Source organism: Lepisma saccharinum, chromosome 7 (genome assembly GCF_977018435.1).
Source record: "Lepisma saccharinum chromosome 7, izLepSacc3.1, whole genome shotgun sequence".
NCBI lineage: Eukaryota > Metazoa > Arthropoda > Insecta > Zygentoma > Lepismatidae > Lepisma > Lepisma saccharinum.
In genome coordinates, this window is record NC_139235.1 from 91,545,665 (window position 1) to 91,563,475 (window position 17,811).

General features: G+C 37.6%; 1 protein-coding gene across 1 annotated transcript in view; it reads left to right on the forward strand.

Moving 5' to 3' along the window:
* LOC145990011 (pre-rRNA 2'-O-ribose RNA methyltransferase FTSJ3) overlaps positions 1 to 17,811 on the forward strand; it is a 57,985-nt gene that overhangs the window by 33,250 nt on the left and 6,924 nt on the right. The window contains exons 10-12 of the mRNA XM_083125604.1: positions 4,208 to 4,410; positions 13,466 to 13,757; positions 17,015 to 17,208. Coding sequence (XP_082981730.1) covers positions 4,208 to 4,410; positions 13,466 to 13,757; positions 17,015 to 17,208 — 689 coding nt within the window. The remainder of the gene's footprint in view (positions 1 to 4,207; positions 4,411 to 13,465; positions 13,758 to 17,014; positions 17,209 to 17,811) is intronic.

Here is a 17,811-nt window from a genome sequence, read left to right on the forward strand (position 1 = left end):
AGGGTCTTTGTTGAGGAAGAAAGGTAGTGGTCGGAAGCGTGTGAGCGAGGATAGAGTGGTTTCAGTTCAGGAAGCTTTCCGAGAAGCCCGCGTAAATCTGTGAGACGTGCTAGTTCTCAACTTCAAATTCCACGTTCTACTGTGCATGATATCGTACATAAAAGGTTAAGGCTTAGAGCCTACAAGTTACAGACTGTTCAGAAACTAAAGTGCAGTGATAAAGCCACTAGGTTTGATTATGCTAGTGAAGTGCTATCACGCATTGATGATGACAATGAATTCCTGACACGCGTAACATTTTCAGATGAGGCTACCTTCCACATTTCCGGAAAAGTGCATAGGCATAACTGTAGAATATGGGGTGAGCAGAATCCCCATGCAGTTATTGAACATGAACGCGACAGTCCAAAGTTTAATGTGTGGTATGGTTTGACGCGAGATTCCGTAATTGGGCCCTTTTTCTTTGAGGAAGCTACAGTTACAGGTGCAAGTTACCTGCAAATGTTGCAACAGTATGCTCTACCTCGTATACCTCATGGGTACATGTTTCAGCAGGAAGGGGCCCCCCACATTATGCCCGTTGTGTTACTAACTTCCTTAATAACAATTTCGCTGGTAATTGGATTGGGAGGGGTGGACCCATTAAATGGCCACCACGGTCACCAGACTTGACTCCTTTGGGGTTATGTGAAAACTATGGTTTACCAAACACCTGTGCAAGACCTCAATGATCTCCGTGAAAGAATTATCAATGCATGTGGCTCCGTCACTCATCAAATGTTGAACACTTGGATGGAGGTTGAGTACTGCCTTGATGTTTGTCGCGCCACCAAAGGAGCACACATTGAGATCTACTAAGGTAAAAAAAAATTTCTTGTTCTTTGGTTAAAAAAAATTCTATGGTTTTCTCTTCCAAATAAACGTTATTTGACATTTCTATCGTTAACGATTTAAATTCTTTATTGGTATATTTTTTTCTCGGGCACACTGTACATTGGAACTTTGATTTTATTTTTTCAGGGGACCAAGCTGAAGAAACTATGTGGGAAAATGTAAAATCGAGAAAAAATCTGTTAACATTTTGCTATGTTGGAACTATCACGATCAAATGTATACTGTGAGAAAATGTAAGACCTGGGAACCTATAGTCATTGTTCCACTTCATATATTTAGTCATTTAAATCAAAATATGAAATTATATGTGGACTTCCAATTGTGAAAAATGGCAATTTTCATTAAGCAAACAGCCCAAGCTAAATGCATTAGGCGTACATGAAATTAATTTTAATGCAGAATTCAATTTGCAAATGTTCCTTTATTTTCTGCTACCAAAACGGTTATTGAAACGTGAATCTTTTGTTGTCCCTAAAGAGAGATTTGTATTGACTGAAACAGTGTTCAAAATCCTATGATTAGAGACATCTATATTTTGTTTTTGACAAAAACACGAAATGTGAAATAACACATTGTAATGTTAATTTTTCACGTTTCTGAAAGGTGTGAGGTGCATTTTCCTACACTGTTTATTCACGAAATGAACTGCAAAATGCGAAATAGACTCCTAAACATGAAATGTAGAGTTTATTTACCAACGCGACACTATCTGAATTTGAATTATCCTGTGAGTTATGCAATTCACAGAAAATTGATTAATTCTGCAGTAAATATGGACCCCTTTATACCGAAATAAACTTATTGATCTGGTAACTACATAAATGTGCTATTAGAAGGGATATGTTTATTTTGTGTAATAAGTTTGGTTTTTAAATCAAATTTAGGATTATATTCACAATTTTAAAACCAAAATGTCATTTTATATACCGCTTTTGATCCAATTTTTCACCGCTATAACAACGAAATTTTATTTTATTTACCAAAAATATGTGCCTGTACCTATGATATAATGGTAGTATATTTAAAAAATGCAATGGATTTCACCGGAAATTGTTGAACTTATATTCTGTATTGTTGATATGATTGTTACAATAAGAGATGCATTGTGTATTGTCAAGATTTAACAGAAACAGATTTCAATGAGCAGAATACAAGTAAATGGAAAACCCCTGGTATTTAACACCAGAAAGGAAAACGTAGTAATAGCATGTTTATGAAATATATGTAAAAGAATATTTGAAAATATGGAAATTCTATGTAACAGTGCATTATGTGTAGGATTACCAAATTGCTATAAGGGAAATTTAAGACATAATGTCCCAAAATGTAGTACTTTATGTCAAAATGTAGGACACACAACATTCACAATAAATAATACTAATTTGCAGAACATGTTTGAAAGTAATTAAAATATTACAGTTTTCAGATTTTAAAAGAATGATTTCTTAATGACTTCTTAAATGCAAAATTTCCGAACTTGTAATCATGTTTTAACTGATACTTCTCAGAGAAGCCAATTTTTATTAAAATGTCATGTTTAGTCAAAATATATTTATGAGACACTGAACAGTCAAAGTATTTGAAATTATACTGAACCCCATTACCAAACTTTTTATAGACTTTTTGAAAAGAATATTCCTCTCATGACTTCGTTATGCTGCTGGTAATGAAAATACTCTCTTGTTATGACCTGGAATGCAAACAAATATTCAGCAATTACCATAACCTGAAATGGTTCCAAAAGTGTCATTTAGAGTAGTTTTTAGTTCAATAACTTTGTTCTCTGTAACCCTGCTTTTAGAATGGGAAACATCTTGTTCCATCAGTATAAACCCCAAGACAAGAAATTTCACTCAGGCACTGAACAGTGACATCATTAGAATGTGGCCCCAAAACTTTGTTCATTAAATGCTTCCGTTTTCGTTCTAGCAGAAACTTTTCTTTTCTTTTTGTATGATGACCCAATCAAAATAAATTCCACTATTAAGTTTGGAAGTGTATTACATGGACATGTAACTTGCATGATTTCTCTTTGTTCAACTGAAATACGTATTTGCCTAATTAATATTATGTGACGCTCAAAATGTAGGACATTTATGATATTTTTCAAATTCCACGCGGATGCCGGACATAAGGCTAAAACGTAGACGGGAAAACCGGATGTCTGGTAACCCTACAGTCCTGCAGAATTAACTTGAGACAAATGGCTGCTGGCGTCGCTGCAGGAGTACCAACCTACAGCGAACGCTTGACTTGCATGCGAATCACGGGCAATCAGCTGACAACGGGAGATTTGAAAAATAATTACATTGTGTAACGGAAATATCACTGTATTAAGAGGACATGCTAAGAAAATTATAAGCATTATAAGTATTCTATCTTACACAATAAATGGATAAACAGTTTATTCTTTACCTTTAATCCGTAATTTGAAAACACCCGAGGTCTATGAAGTGCCACTTTCCATGCTCGAACATTAGAGTTTTCGTTCGCCCGTTACAGCAAGACGTCCCCCGCTCTAGCCATTCGAGTGCGGTTGCATCACTCACAGAGCGGCCATTTCTCTCAAGTTAATTCTGCGGGACTGTAATTATGTGATAAGAGTTAATATATGTAAAAATAGCATTTTTTGAACTTACCTACCACAATTCACAAAGGTAATACACAATGATATTGATTTTAGATACACAATGATATTGATTTTAGATACACAATGATATTGATTTTAGCATCACGTAAAGATGTATTTACACATAATTCCATTCTCTGGCCGTAACAAAATAACAATGAATTACATACCGCCAGGTCAGGGAAATCAACTTGAGTGAAAAAGATTGATAATTTCAATTATAATCCAAAATTATAGAAAAGTCCGCATATTTTTTTTTACATGATTGAATTTTGGAATGAAAATAAATTTCACTTTTTTGTTCTTGAACCAGCTTTTTCATTGGAGACATTCAGTGTAAAAGTATTTTTACAATTTATTTTTGATCATTTATTTTGAATAAATTTTGTGCTCTTCAAGAACATTTGCAGTTTAATACTTGAATTGTTAACACTATAGAACCACAGCATGGTCAGGAAATTTATTTTAACCTAAAGAAATCTGAAAGAAGTAGGGAATTTGTTTTGTCAGAATGAGTTTATACCTAAACCATGTATGTTTTTCAAGTGGCATGTATAACATTAGTTATCTGTATTGGGAAGAATTCCATATTCTTCCATTTTACTTTATTTTCATCGGTTAAGCTTTCACTTTCATATTCGTCTATTTCTGTATATGCATAAATTATTCTTTTCTCATCTTAAGATTTTAGTGAAAATGAAGATGATGAGCCACCTGCAAAGAGGCAAGCTATGTCTAAAGTTGAAGAAGAACTCAGTGACGATGAAAGCGAAGATGAAATAGTTAACGAGGAAGGATTAAAAGAAAAGGACCCCTTAATCACTGATTTGGATTACAGAAGAAAAAAGGAAAAGAAGTGGAACCGAGCAGAACTTTGGTTTGAAAGGGTAGGCCATAAAACATTACAGTGCTTATTTTCTCTTATGGAATTCCAGCTTTTATTATTACATTCATTGTATGTATTTGTTAGAGGTATGATAAATCCACTTATGATGAATGATTATTGGGGTGAACGAAATTGGTACATCAGAACTAGGATGAGCCGATACCATTTATCAGCATTGGCCGATACCAGTAGCATCAAAGGATCGCTTAGAATTTATTGACTGATGCTATGGCATCAAAGTAGCGCACAAACCCAATGCCAAAATAGCTGATAAACTAAACAAACACAAACGGTACTTCCTCTCCCTCCTTGATAACCCAGGTGTATACGATGCAGAGTGCGAGTGCAAGGCACATTATATTGGCAGATCCATCAGATCTGTCAATGAAAGAATCAACAGCACCTAACATATGCAAAAAAGCCCAACCCACTACTGGTCTTGCCAAACACATCAAATACCATAGCCATAAAATTCAAAAGGTGCAAGTTAAACACACTGCCCGTAGACACCAAAATCAAGGAAACACATTCCATAATGCACTTCCCGCACGAGCTAAACATCGATAGGGGACAGGCACACCACACTTGGATTCCCCTACTACAACAGTTAACACCGGGAAATAGCAGACGACACGGATGCAGATGTACAGTTAACAACAGCGCACCTAGCGGCAGCTGGAGAACTACAAACAAAAGATGCATGCCAAGCAACAGTACAGCAAGTTCCAACAAGGATGGTGGCAGTGGCCACTGAAATTAATCGAAAAAGAAAAAACAGCTTCGCGGATAAAAGTGAGTACTAGTTTCTCTGTATTTATATACTACCGCGTCTCTCTTTTCCCAATTATGAATTATTTTTTATGTTGATGACAGGATCTATTTCAGTACACCCTACATATGGAATCTTGAAGATCCCCCTGAGAATCTTGAAGAGCCTGCCCTGAGAATCTTGAAGAGCCCCTCCTCCTGAGAAAACTCCTATGGGTGCCCATGCACCTCACCAATGTGTTTACTTGAAATATCGAAAGAAATTCAACACTTTATTTATTTACTTGTAATGGGTTATTTACTTGCACACCGCCTGTGTTTCATAGTAAGGGTAGATATGTTTAGTATTAGAAGTATGGAGTTCTTCATTATATGAAAAACAAGGACTATGTTGAACATCTCTAGCTAAAAACTAACTAACTAACTCCCTAGCCTTCTTAAACCCGAAGGTTCATGGCTGCAGCAATCTTGAGCAAGTTCTATATACTCTTTTCCATCTCTACCGATTTCCCTTAGGTCCATCTCAACGTTGTCCCTCCATCTTCGTCTTGGCCTTCCTACAGGTCTCTTACCATCAGGTTTCCCAACAAGAATCCTGTAATCTCTTCTTTCCTCTCCCATTCGTGCCACATGGCCTGCCCACCTAAGTCTTCTTGATTTAATTATTGTAATAATATGTGGACATGAATACAAATTATGTAGTTCTAAATTATGTAACCTTCTCCACTCACCTGTCTCCTCATCCCTTTTAGGTCCAAAGATTTTCCTAAGGATCTTATTTTCAAATACTCTCAATTTATGTTCCTCTTTCAATGTAAGGGACCAAGTTTCACATCCATATAATACTACAGGCAAAATTACTGTTTTGTATATTTTAACTTTTAGTTTCTTATATATTAAATGAGAAGACAAAAGTTTATGAAGAGAGAAGTAACATGCATTTCCTGAATTAAGCCTACTTTTTATTTCCTCTTTAATATAATTTTCATTTGTTAATATTACTCCTAAGTATTTGAATTTGGAAACTGGTTCAAACGAGTTGTTATCAATAATTAGATTTTGATTATTACCTAACACTTGGTTTCGGCCTGTAAGCATATACAGTCAACTCTCGATTCTACGACCCCGGGTATAACGACCCCCTCGAAGTAACGACCCTTTTCCCGGGGACCGTGAAAAATTTAGAAAAAAGTTGAAAACTTTGGAAAAAAAGTTGAAAAATTGAAGGAAATCGGCCGAAAAATGCGGTTTTTTCCCCAATCATTCCCCGCTCACAATTGGGTCTGAACTAAAAATAGACACCACCACACCATGCTTGAGTGATATCCAATAGCACTTGACCTCTGCCCCCCCTCCGTCAAGCGCACCAATGTTACCCCGCACCCGACGGCCGCTACCCAACGTGCCAGGCTTGTTTTGCCATGCTTTCCCTTGGATACGCGAGAAGAGAAGATCGAATGTGCTTGGATGTTATTTTAAATCGACCTTGACTTGTTTCCTTGTCCTAAGAGCTGCTGAAAACTCGCGGGAAAGGTGGGAGGGAGGGGAGCAGCCCGAAATGACTGCTGGACTTGCAGTCTTTGCCAATGTGTATGGCAGGTCAAGCTCTTTCATCGATAAATACACCACCTTGAGAGATAAGATCGCAGGAATGTTCGAAAATACAGATGCGTGGCGCCTGGAAGTTTGGCCCATCTGTCCAGCTCTGACCTAGAGTTCAGCAGGTTCCCGTGAGTGAGCAACTTTCGGCCTTGTAGCCGACAACTTCCGGTAACCGCTTTCATTCAAAACGTGTTCTTTGTTCCCTGCAACACTTCATAAAAAAGCGAAACTGTTAGAGATAATCAAAGCCACATAGGCGAACTAAAGATCGTCAACCCGCTTAATGCGTTGTCATCCAGGTTTCCACAAAAGTTTACTTCAATCTTACGTGCATCATAACTCCCGTTTCCCCACTTCATACGTTTTCCTAATTGTGTCGTAATATCTGCTATCTGCCAAAAAAGTGTTCCGTTGGCTGACTGACTTCTCCCCTTTTTCCTGTCAGCAAAGGGGGGAGGGGCGATTTTCTTGCTCGTGTGCGCACACGGGCTGATTACAGGCGAGGGTGGAAGTGGACCCATCCCTCTTCCTTTAACGTCTAAAATGGGGCAACCAGTTCTGGATATGTTCTTGAAAACGAACAAAAACAGAATAAAAAAATTAACCCTCCCCCCTTTCCCCAGCTTATTCTCCGCCACTGGTGTGCACGGCAATGTTGATAATTGCAGAATTCAGGTCTTTTTTTATGCTGTTGTCTGCATAGGAAATATTACCCGTATTATTGTCTGTTGCATGGTAAAACGTAAAGCAAGGGCTTCTTTACACTACTCTTAAAAGTTCCGTCTTCGACAGTTGTGTTATCTTTAAAATGCTGGGACTTTTCTCTTCCGCCACCTGTTGCTCGAACTTCCAGCCGGTCTCCTTGTTTTTACGCTGCACCTGGCGCCAGTGTTTTGTCTAGCGTCGGCAAAGCTCTTGCTTGCCGATAACAGCAATGACTCATCCAGCGCGAAGAAAAATGTTATTGTTTTGAATCTCGCAAAGCTGTTTTCATTTGACGATAACGAAATTCGATCTCCAGAAAGGAAAACAAGAGTTATGCTCAATGTAGGAATGTTCGCTGAGATCGATTAGAAAGACATTATTCAAGGGGAAAACTTTTGGAGGAGTGGGTGTTTGACATCGGGAATACTCCTAAATCCAACATTAAATCATCGATTAACTTGAGAGTAAATAACGATCTACCATTTTGACATGTAAAAGTGCGCAGTTTCATAAAGCTTGTTTTCAGTTCATTTTATGCTGATGGGCTAGTCGGGACTAAATATACAGTTTAAAGTGAAATTCAATTCCAAACCTAAATGACTTTCGACTGGGACGACTGGGACGCTGTTTAATGACGTGTCCTAGAATAGGCATTGGGTGAAGACAAATCGCAAGTAGCGCGTTTCCTTTTTCACACTGGATTACAATGCAAGTCAAAGGAGGAGTTTGGACTGCTCCCTTGAATGGGGAAGGGGGGAGGGTGAATGGAGTTGGTTGAAGCAAAGAAAACGTGTTTTTTTTTTTGCGATGTATTTTACACAGCCGAACCAGAACGAAAATTACAGCCCCGCCTTTTTTTTTTGTCTGGTGCCTAGAAAGGTTGTGTTGTTTCTCCCGAGAAATCTAATCTTACCAGTTAATCTTGTAACAGACAATGCTCCACTAGACACGTATAAAATCCAACATTCATTCTGCCCGATTATCTCCCGACTTTTGCTGGCGCCAGTGTAACTGGTGTCAAGATTCTTCGAGTTTCGCTTGCAATAAGGGAGAGATTGTTTTCCTTTCCATAGGTCTCGGTGCAAACGGCTTTCTCATGAACTATAATTGTAAGAATTTCCTGGAAAAGCAACGACTGTGCACAATTGAAAGAAAGTAACATTATTTTTTGTGAAAACGTTTTCATGTTCTATTTTCCTTCTCACAACACGCGTCCTGTGCATAACAGGTTGTATAACTACCAGGATAAATGGTGTTACCATCTCCTATGCATCTTTGTGTCCGTTTGAGCTCCGTTTAAGCAGAAAATTGGGGCAAATTCCAATAACGACCCCTTCGAAATAACGACCCTTTTCCTGGGAACTGTGAAAGGTCGTTGAATCGAGAGTTGACTGTATTTAGTTTTCTCTTTGTTAACTTCCAAACCTATCTCTTTAGCAGTTTTGAAAAATATTTTAGCATTATTCTTAATTGTAATCACATCATCCCCTAGTAAGTCTACATCATCTGCATATGCTAACAACTGAGTCACACCATTTAATTTTAGTCCTTCTTTAGTTTCTTTTACCTTCCTAACAGCATATTCTAAGGCAAAATTAAAGAGCAATGGAGATAATGCATCTCCTTGTTTTAACCCATCATGAATTGTAAATTTGTCAGACATATTAATACCTACACGAATTTTACTTTCTGTTTCACTGGTGCATATTTTTATCATACTAACAAGCTTCTTAGGTATTCCAAGAATACATCAATACATCTCTAGCACACGCAAGAATAGACAGATTCTAATTGTTTCTTTTTTATCGTGTAAGCAAAGAAATTGCCTTTATTTTGATGTGTAACACATGTATAATAAGACCAAAAAATAAATTGTTTCAGATTATTGAAAATCACATAAAATGCCCGAGTTTCTGAGTTATTGTCAATTTAAATACCTTGGGATTCAATGTGTTAAGAATAGAAAATATTGCAATTTGCATTATGGCTTTCCAGAAATGGATGTCTCTCGTCTTGTGTCAGTGTTGCTGTTCCACAAAAATGTTTTCAATAGAAAAGATTTACTTTATTCATTGAGCCGCTATTTTTTGAGACAATTAGTTTGAAGATGGATATCGAAAACAATTATTTTTATGAAATTATCAGCATATATCTTGAGTCAGAGAAACCAGACCAGTGTTGCAAATTCAATGCAAGCATTATAATTAAAAGATAAGAAGAATATGTGCTAATTAAAAAATAACCTGAGAGAAGAATATGTGCTAAATAAGGCACTTACATACGAGGGACAATCAAATGAAATCCTTAATTTGTTTTTTGTTTTTTTTTTATCTAGTAGATTTCTGTATGTAAAGTTGCACAAGTTTGCTGAATTTTAGCATAGACCCATTGCTGATCCACCTATATTTTCAAGCCTGTATTCCTCAAGAAGAAGAAGAAGAATATTTGGAATCTATGTGCAGTCGCTTATGAGCCACTGCGAAGGTCTTTCCACCCATCTGCATGCAGACTGAGGCCAAAGTCAAACTTCCTCCTCTATTTGTAAACTTTTTGGTGTGGTAAGCATGCATAGACACACTGAATTTTCATTTTCCCCAGAATGTCTAAATGCTTGAAATGACAAAAATGGTATTGTGAAACTCACTTGATCACTTGAGTTGTTTACAGTCTGTCCTGTAATTTTTGTTGGACTTTTAAGGTTTTTCATTTCACCCTCCCTCGTATATGTATGTGGCATGGCCTTAATGTACATTGGTATAATGTAGGAAGATTTCAAAATCCATGAATACAAAATTGAGTGAAATAACATTAAATGCTGCTGCACAGAACATCAACTAGAAAGTGGTTGAACCTATCTGTGGTGTATTTTGCTGACCAAGTTGAAATCTTGGTGGGACTGCTATTGTGGAATCACAGGGGAAAGAACTTGCACAGAACCGCATCGCAGGTCTGGGGGAGAAGCTTTCAGCACGGTCTATGTCAGTGTTGCCAGGCCTATTGATTTCTCTGGAGACTTCCTTAAGAAACTGTTGCTAATGAACCTCCAAGGGCCTGCTCTCCTGATTTTTTTCAAGTCTGATCTGGCAATACTGCCCTGATCATCGATAACTGTGGGGAAGATGCACAAACGCTTTTTACTGAAGGTTCTTTTCCTTGTGGTCGATCTATACGGGTTTTAGTCTTGAACCAAGTTAGCATACCACGACACAGAAAACTAACCTAATAACTGTAGGGGTCTTTCTTCTTCCTCATTCCTCCCCCTTGCAGCAAACAGGGTTCAACCACTGTTTGTGGATTTTTGCATATTTGGCAGGAACTTTGCTGCTACCTGCCTTCCTGTCTCTCTTAAATTGGTACAGTGGATCCTTGATTATATGTTTTTAAAGGGATCGAGAAGAGGAAGAAAAAAATTGGCAAATGTAAAATCTGGGAAAGCTTCAAAGTAGGGACAGATCAGATTCATCTATGGTACTCTACTCTTTTGGTATCAGCTGATACAGTATCCATTTATTGATAAAATCATCAATAACTTTACCAATCCAATATATCTGCAAATACGAGGCTTGTCCGGAAAGTAAAGATACAAACCAAAAATAAGATATAAAAGAAATGTATTGCTCGTAACTAAAGTTACACTTGATACACAGATACAGAGGCTATTTCTCCACATAAGTGCCACCATTGTCAAAACATTTGTTCAGACGCGGAACAAGTTTTTGTATCCCTGAATCGTAGAAATCACCGCCTGCATCTGGAACCTGTGACTTCTTCCCTGACTTCATCGTCATCGGCAAAGTGTTTTCCACCAAGATGTTTCTTGAGGTACAGGAACAGGTGGTAGTCGCTGGGTACAAGGTTGGGGCTGTATGGCAGATGGACCTCCCATTGAAACTGTGCAAGCAGATCCTTTGTGACATTTGCTGCATGGGGGCAGGCGTAGTCATGAATAAAGTGGATTCCACTTGACCACATGCCTCTCCGTTTGTTTTGAATTGCACGTCGAAGATGTTTCAAAGTCTGGCAGTAGGTTTCAGCATTAATCGTTCTTCCAGGTGGCATGAATTCCACCAGCAGGATGCCGTGACGATCCCAGAAAATGGTTGCTATCAGCTTGCGGGTTGAAATTGACGTTTTGAATTTTTTGGCTTTTGGAGAATGGGTATGGCACCACTGCAGTGACTGCTGCTTGGATTCAGGCATATGGTGGAACACCCATCACCTGACACAATGGAGTCCAGGAATGCATCTCGATCTTCTGCGTAGCGAGTAAGAAAGTCCAGTGCATATCCCAGTTGTTTGGTTTTGTGTTTGTCAGTCAAATGTTTTGGAACCCAGCGTGCACACAACTTTCTGTACCCTAACCCACTCACATCTTCATGAACAGTGGTTTTCGAACTGTCAGGAAACATCACACACAATTCTCGAATTGTCACCCACCTATTCGCATGCACCTCTGGTTCAATACGATTGCGAAGGTTCGTCAGTGATCACGGACGGCCTCCCACTTCTCTCTTCATCATGAACATCACATTGACCTTTTGCGAAAGCACGGCACAATTTCACCACATTTTGACGATTCATTACGTTCCCGTACACAGTCACAATTTCTCGGTGGATCTCCGATGGACGCTTTCCGTGTGCCTGCAAAAACCTGATCATGGCACACACTTGGCGGGATTCGGTATTGCTGCTGCCATTTCCAACGAGTGTTCCTCGCACAAGACTCAGTGCAGCACTGACGACTCACTCCCAATCCTCGTCGTATGGATCATGGTTACTGCCGGTGTACTTTGGTACACATTTTTCCCCTAACGTGCAAATGTGTTTGTATCTTTACTTTCCGGACAAGCCTCGTATCTTGTAATCTAGTGCAATATTCTGCCACTTTTATTATAATTTTTATGGATATAAACATATATGCTACGTGCCTTATTTTTTTTAAAAAAAGTAAATGTATTAATTCTTTTTTCACTGCAGTCATCTTGTAACATTAAGCAGGTCAATGAAACCATAGGGGTTATTCAAAGCACCAATTGGAATTTTTATATCAGCTCGGTAGAATATTTGTATTGGTTTATTTAATTTTGGTACTTTAGCAGTATCAGCAAAAATTTCATATTGATCCATCTCTACTTTATAGCATTATACTCAGTTGGCTCCAGGAGGGTTAAATGTATAGGGACCAGCAAAAAAAGCTGGCAGTTTTGAAATGTGTTTATAAATAAAGCAATTAATGTAATGCAAGGTTTAATAATCAAAATTGCTACAAAAATAATTGCCATTTTCAGTGCTTACATTAATTTTTCTGTTTTGAAGGTAACCTTGCCTTTAAGTTGGATGTCGCCCTCACAAGCATTTCATTTGGAATTTCTGCTATTTCATTGCGAATAGCTAATTTGAGATCGCCATGTTCAAAAATGGTGTTTAACTTTGACACAATTGGATTCTTGTGTGAGGTGGAGGAGTGCTCATTGGCTTCGTCGCTCAACGCTATTTCAGTTAAGATTAAGCAGTTCCCTGGCCTCCTCACTCCGCGGATCTGACGATTTTTGATTATTTCCTCTGGGTCTACCTCAAATCAAAAGTGTATGTTAAAAGACCTCGCACAATTGGTGATCTCAAGTTTGCTATTCGCAACGAAATAGCAGCAATTCCAAATGAAATGCTCGTGAGGGCGATGTCCAACTTGAAGGCAAGGCTACATGAATGTGTATGGAATGGAAGTCATCATTTATTGGACACAATTTTCAAAACAGACAAAAATTGTTTGTAAACACTGAAAATGGCAATTATTTTTGTAGCAATTTTGATTATTAAACCTTGCATTACATTAATTGTTTTATTTACAAACACCTTTCAAAACTGTCAACTTTTTCTGCCGGTCCCTGTATAATGCAGAAAATGTAAGTCAGTACATGGTTTGTACTTCACCACTGGCATGTACCATTGACTTTGTTTTTAACAACTAGCTTTTTTCACAGGATGCTTTTAATGATTTGGAAGAGGAAGCTGACGAGGATTATGAGCTTGATATGCTAACTGAAGAGTACAGGCAACAGGGTGGAAGGGTAATAGGAGAAGAAAAGAAACAACAGTCGGAAGAAAGTGACTCTGATTCAGAATCTGAACATTACGTTGATGTAAAGCCAGAAAAAGAAAAAAAGGCGAAAAAAGGTAAAAAGCCCAAAGAAGATAAGGCAAAAAAAGATGAAAAGCTGAAAGAAAAGAATGGTGAGACGGATGCCAAAGCTGCTGCTGGACCTGGAGGAGAAGGTAAATATATTTTATTTTGAGATTCCTCCTCTTATACAGTGGAACGCCAAATTTACATTCCAGGATTTTACATTTTCCTGCATTATATGTTCAATCTTCATTGTCCCAACATATTAAAATGTCATAATTTTTCCTTGATTTTACAATTTTCCCACATTTTACGTTTTTCAGCTTGGTCCCCAAAAAAACGTAAAATCGAGGTTTCACTGTATTTTCAAATGTCTGTTATTGAAAGTAATGTTCGGGTGTAACCAGACCTTGTTTCGATTTTTGATAGATTTCATCTTCCTTAAAATGTCTCTAACAAGGGAAGAAAATCTTCTAAATTGTATGCATTCAACTAATTAAAATTCAGATTACGCATTTCTTTTTAATTCCTGTGCATTTTTTTTAATGTAGTCTAACTGCTAACTGTCTAGCCTTCTTAAACCCGAAAGCTTATGGCTGCAGCAACACAAGCCTTCCATCTGTCCCTATCCTGGGAAGATCAATCCAATCTTTTCCATCCTTACCGATTTCCTTTAGATCCACCTCAACGTTATCCCTCCAACTACGTCTTGGCCTTCCTACAGGTCTCTTACCATCAGGTTTCCCAACAAGAATCCTGTAAACTCTTCCTTCCTGTCCCATTCGTGCCACATGGCCAGCCCACCTAAGTCTCCTTGATTTACTTATTCTAATAATATGTGGACATGAACACAAATTCTGCAGTTCTAAATTATGTAACCTTCTCCACTCACCTGTCTCCTCATCTCTTTTAGGTCCAAATATTTATCTACAGATTTTATTTTCACATACTCTTAATTTGTGTTCCTCTTTTAGTGTTCCTCTTTTAATGTAATGGATCAAGTTTCACATCCATATAATACTACAGGCAAAATTACTGTTTTGTGTATTTTAACTTTTAGTTTCTTACATATTATGTGAGAAGAGAAAAATAACACACATTTCCTGAATTATGTCTGCACATGAAAATGAAAAATGTTCTAATGTTTTATTAGCATACATTGCCCACGGCAATGTAAATGTGAATGTTGGAGAAAGTGGTGAAAATTAGGTAGTTCTCTCTCTGATCGGAAGGGTACAGGTGGTTGAATTTTGGACCAAGATGTTTCTGAAGTTGGCTGAGTGTTGGTAAACCGTAATTTGTACCATATTTGTGTATGCCTAGGGTGCACTTCTTTAAACCCAAAATTGGATGAAACAGTGGGGTGCAACGTAAGTTAGAAATAACTAAGAAGTTATATTCATTCACGTTTAGGTCTGGTTAGATATTCAAATACACACACAATTCATGAACGTATCAGCATACCTGTTTATTTTCCTCTATTAATTTATGTGATCAATATGGATGGTGAATGCGGTCACTAAAATTAATCAAGGAAAATAAACAGAGAAATGGATACATTTGCACTTTCCTTATGTATTTAAATAAAAAGTCATACTTAATTTAAAAGCATTTTTTTTTATTAACACCACATATCATGTTAAACCTGCTGATACAGGGTGGCTACTCACCGGGAATTCCTTGAATTCCAGGAATTATGCGTGAATTATTGGCTCCGGGAATTATGCGTGAATTCTACTTGAAATTTTCTCGTCTCCGTAGACGTGAAGAATTACAACTTTTCTTTAATCCAAATCCTATTCACATTTTATAACTAACTAACTCTCTAGCCTTCTTAAACCCGAAGGTTCATGGCTGCAATAACACAGGCCTTCCATCTTTACCTATTTTGAGCAAGTTCTATATACTCTTTTCCATCCCCACCGATTTCCCTTAGGTCCATCTCAACGTTGTCCCTCCATCTTCGTCTTGGCCTTCCTACAGGTCTCTTACCATCAGGTTTCCCAATAAGAATCCTGTAAACTCCTCCCTCCTCTCCCATTCGTGCCACATGGCCTGCCCACCTAAGTCTTCTTGATTTAATTATTGTAATAATATATGGACATGAATACAAATTATGTAGTTCTAAATTATGTAACCTTCTCCACTCACCTGTCTCCTCATCCCTTTTAGGTCCAAAGATTTTCCTAAGGATCTTATTTTCAAATACTTTCAATTTATGTTCCTCTTTCACATTTTATGCAAATAAAAATTATTTTCGTAAAATTTTCTTGCTCCCTTTGCTCGCAATTCCTCTTTTTTTAGTCTTATCAAGTTTATAACCATAGCTAGGGGGCGGGATTTGGCCCTGGGTGACAAACTATCTAAATGAAAAAATGTTGTAAAATTGATTGATTGATTTGTAGTTTTAAGTTCACTTTATGCACAGAAAGGATAATCGGGACTGGGCCTACAGTTTAAAGTGGGATCTGAACTACTATGCCATGTGTTGAAAAAATAATTGAACACAAATGCTTTAGCACCAACTTCTACCCCCTTTTTTGCATAATTTACGAGGATAATAACTTCTTTGATACTACTACTACTACTAATAATAATAATAATAGCAACAACAACAATGTTGGTCCCAGCAGGTTCGAATCCTGGCTTGGGCATGGATGTTTGTGACTGTCCATTCATCAATTTCATCATATCACTCATCCCCATCTTCACAAACTAGCCAAACGTGGTACAAGAAGCGAAGTAAAATAAAACAAATCAATAATAATAATGTTATAATAATAACATTATTATTAACACTATTATTATTATTAGTATTAGTACGTTTATCCTGGCATTTTCTCCCCTCCCGCTCAGACAAAAATTCATGGTTGTGCCTCTGATTGTAAATAGAAACTTGGCACCTTAAATTAAATATTTTAATTATATTACGTATACTATTTAATTGAATTATAATTTTTGGATGTTGGAATCACATAGACCCTTTATATTATTAAGATATTTGTGTGTGGATGTTGAGAGGCGGTAATACGTAAGGTTGAAATAGAGAATATATCTGCTTGAATTTTTGGAAAGTTCGCCTTGAAAACCGGGAATTATACTTGAATTTTATCATGGTCCTGGAGTAGCTACCCTGTGCAAAACCATGCCTTTATTTGTGCATTAACAACACATACTGTTCATCATTTTCTTGAGCATAACATACATTTGCAAATCACACTGTGAGGTGTAACTTGTGTGTATACGACTCATATTTCAGTGACCAGTCAACTCGAGTAATCGAGAAAATAATACTGTCCACAGGCTTGCATTTTTTGCTAAATTTCTACGTTATTGTATTTAGCATGAAAATTTAAAAAATGTTATATGATGAAACTCTGTATAATCTTCATTGCTACTCTACCCTCAGTGAAAAAGAAAAAGAAAGTTAAGTTGGATTTTGAAGCTATGGCCCTTGGTTCCATCATTGTCCAGTCAAATAAAACTAAAAGAGATATTGCCGACGCAGGATGGAATCGCTACTCCTACGGCGACGAAGATCTTCCAGAGTGGTTCGTCAATGATGAGAAGATACACATGCGTCCAGATCTTCCAGTGCCACAGGTAAGAAACATTAGCAGGCATAACAATGTCAGACTTGAATGTGAAGCTACACAGTGTGGTGTTAGTTGTAGAAGATACATATCGAGATATTGGAAATCTGTCCACCTGATTCTGTGGCGCATAGCTCTTACATCTCTCGTAGGTTCTTTTATTCTTTTCCGTTAGCATTTAACTCCACATCAGAGAAAGGAGGATCCCAAAAAAGTATTACATGGTGGCATCAAGAAGTCTTTATAGGCTACCAACACTGCCTGCAAATGGATCACATTACGAGGATGCGCTATGAGGCAGATCCTTCTGAATGCCTTGCCAAGATTAATTGTGCCAGGTGAAGGTGATTTCTAGCTTAGAGAACAGATTCTAGCTAGACTTCTAGTGCAGTGTATCATGTCCTGTGTCACCCTCCAGCACTGCATTTCATTTCTAGTAAAGAGATCTACAGCAGGGGTGCTTGCGTCATGGGGGGACAAAATTTCATAGTTTACCTACCAGTTCTACATATCTTCACACAAAAATTGGGGCATCGTTTTGTTTTATTGATTTGTTATTGATTTTTAGTTATGGTTATTAGATGTTCAGCATCTACTTCATGATTTAACAACG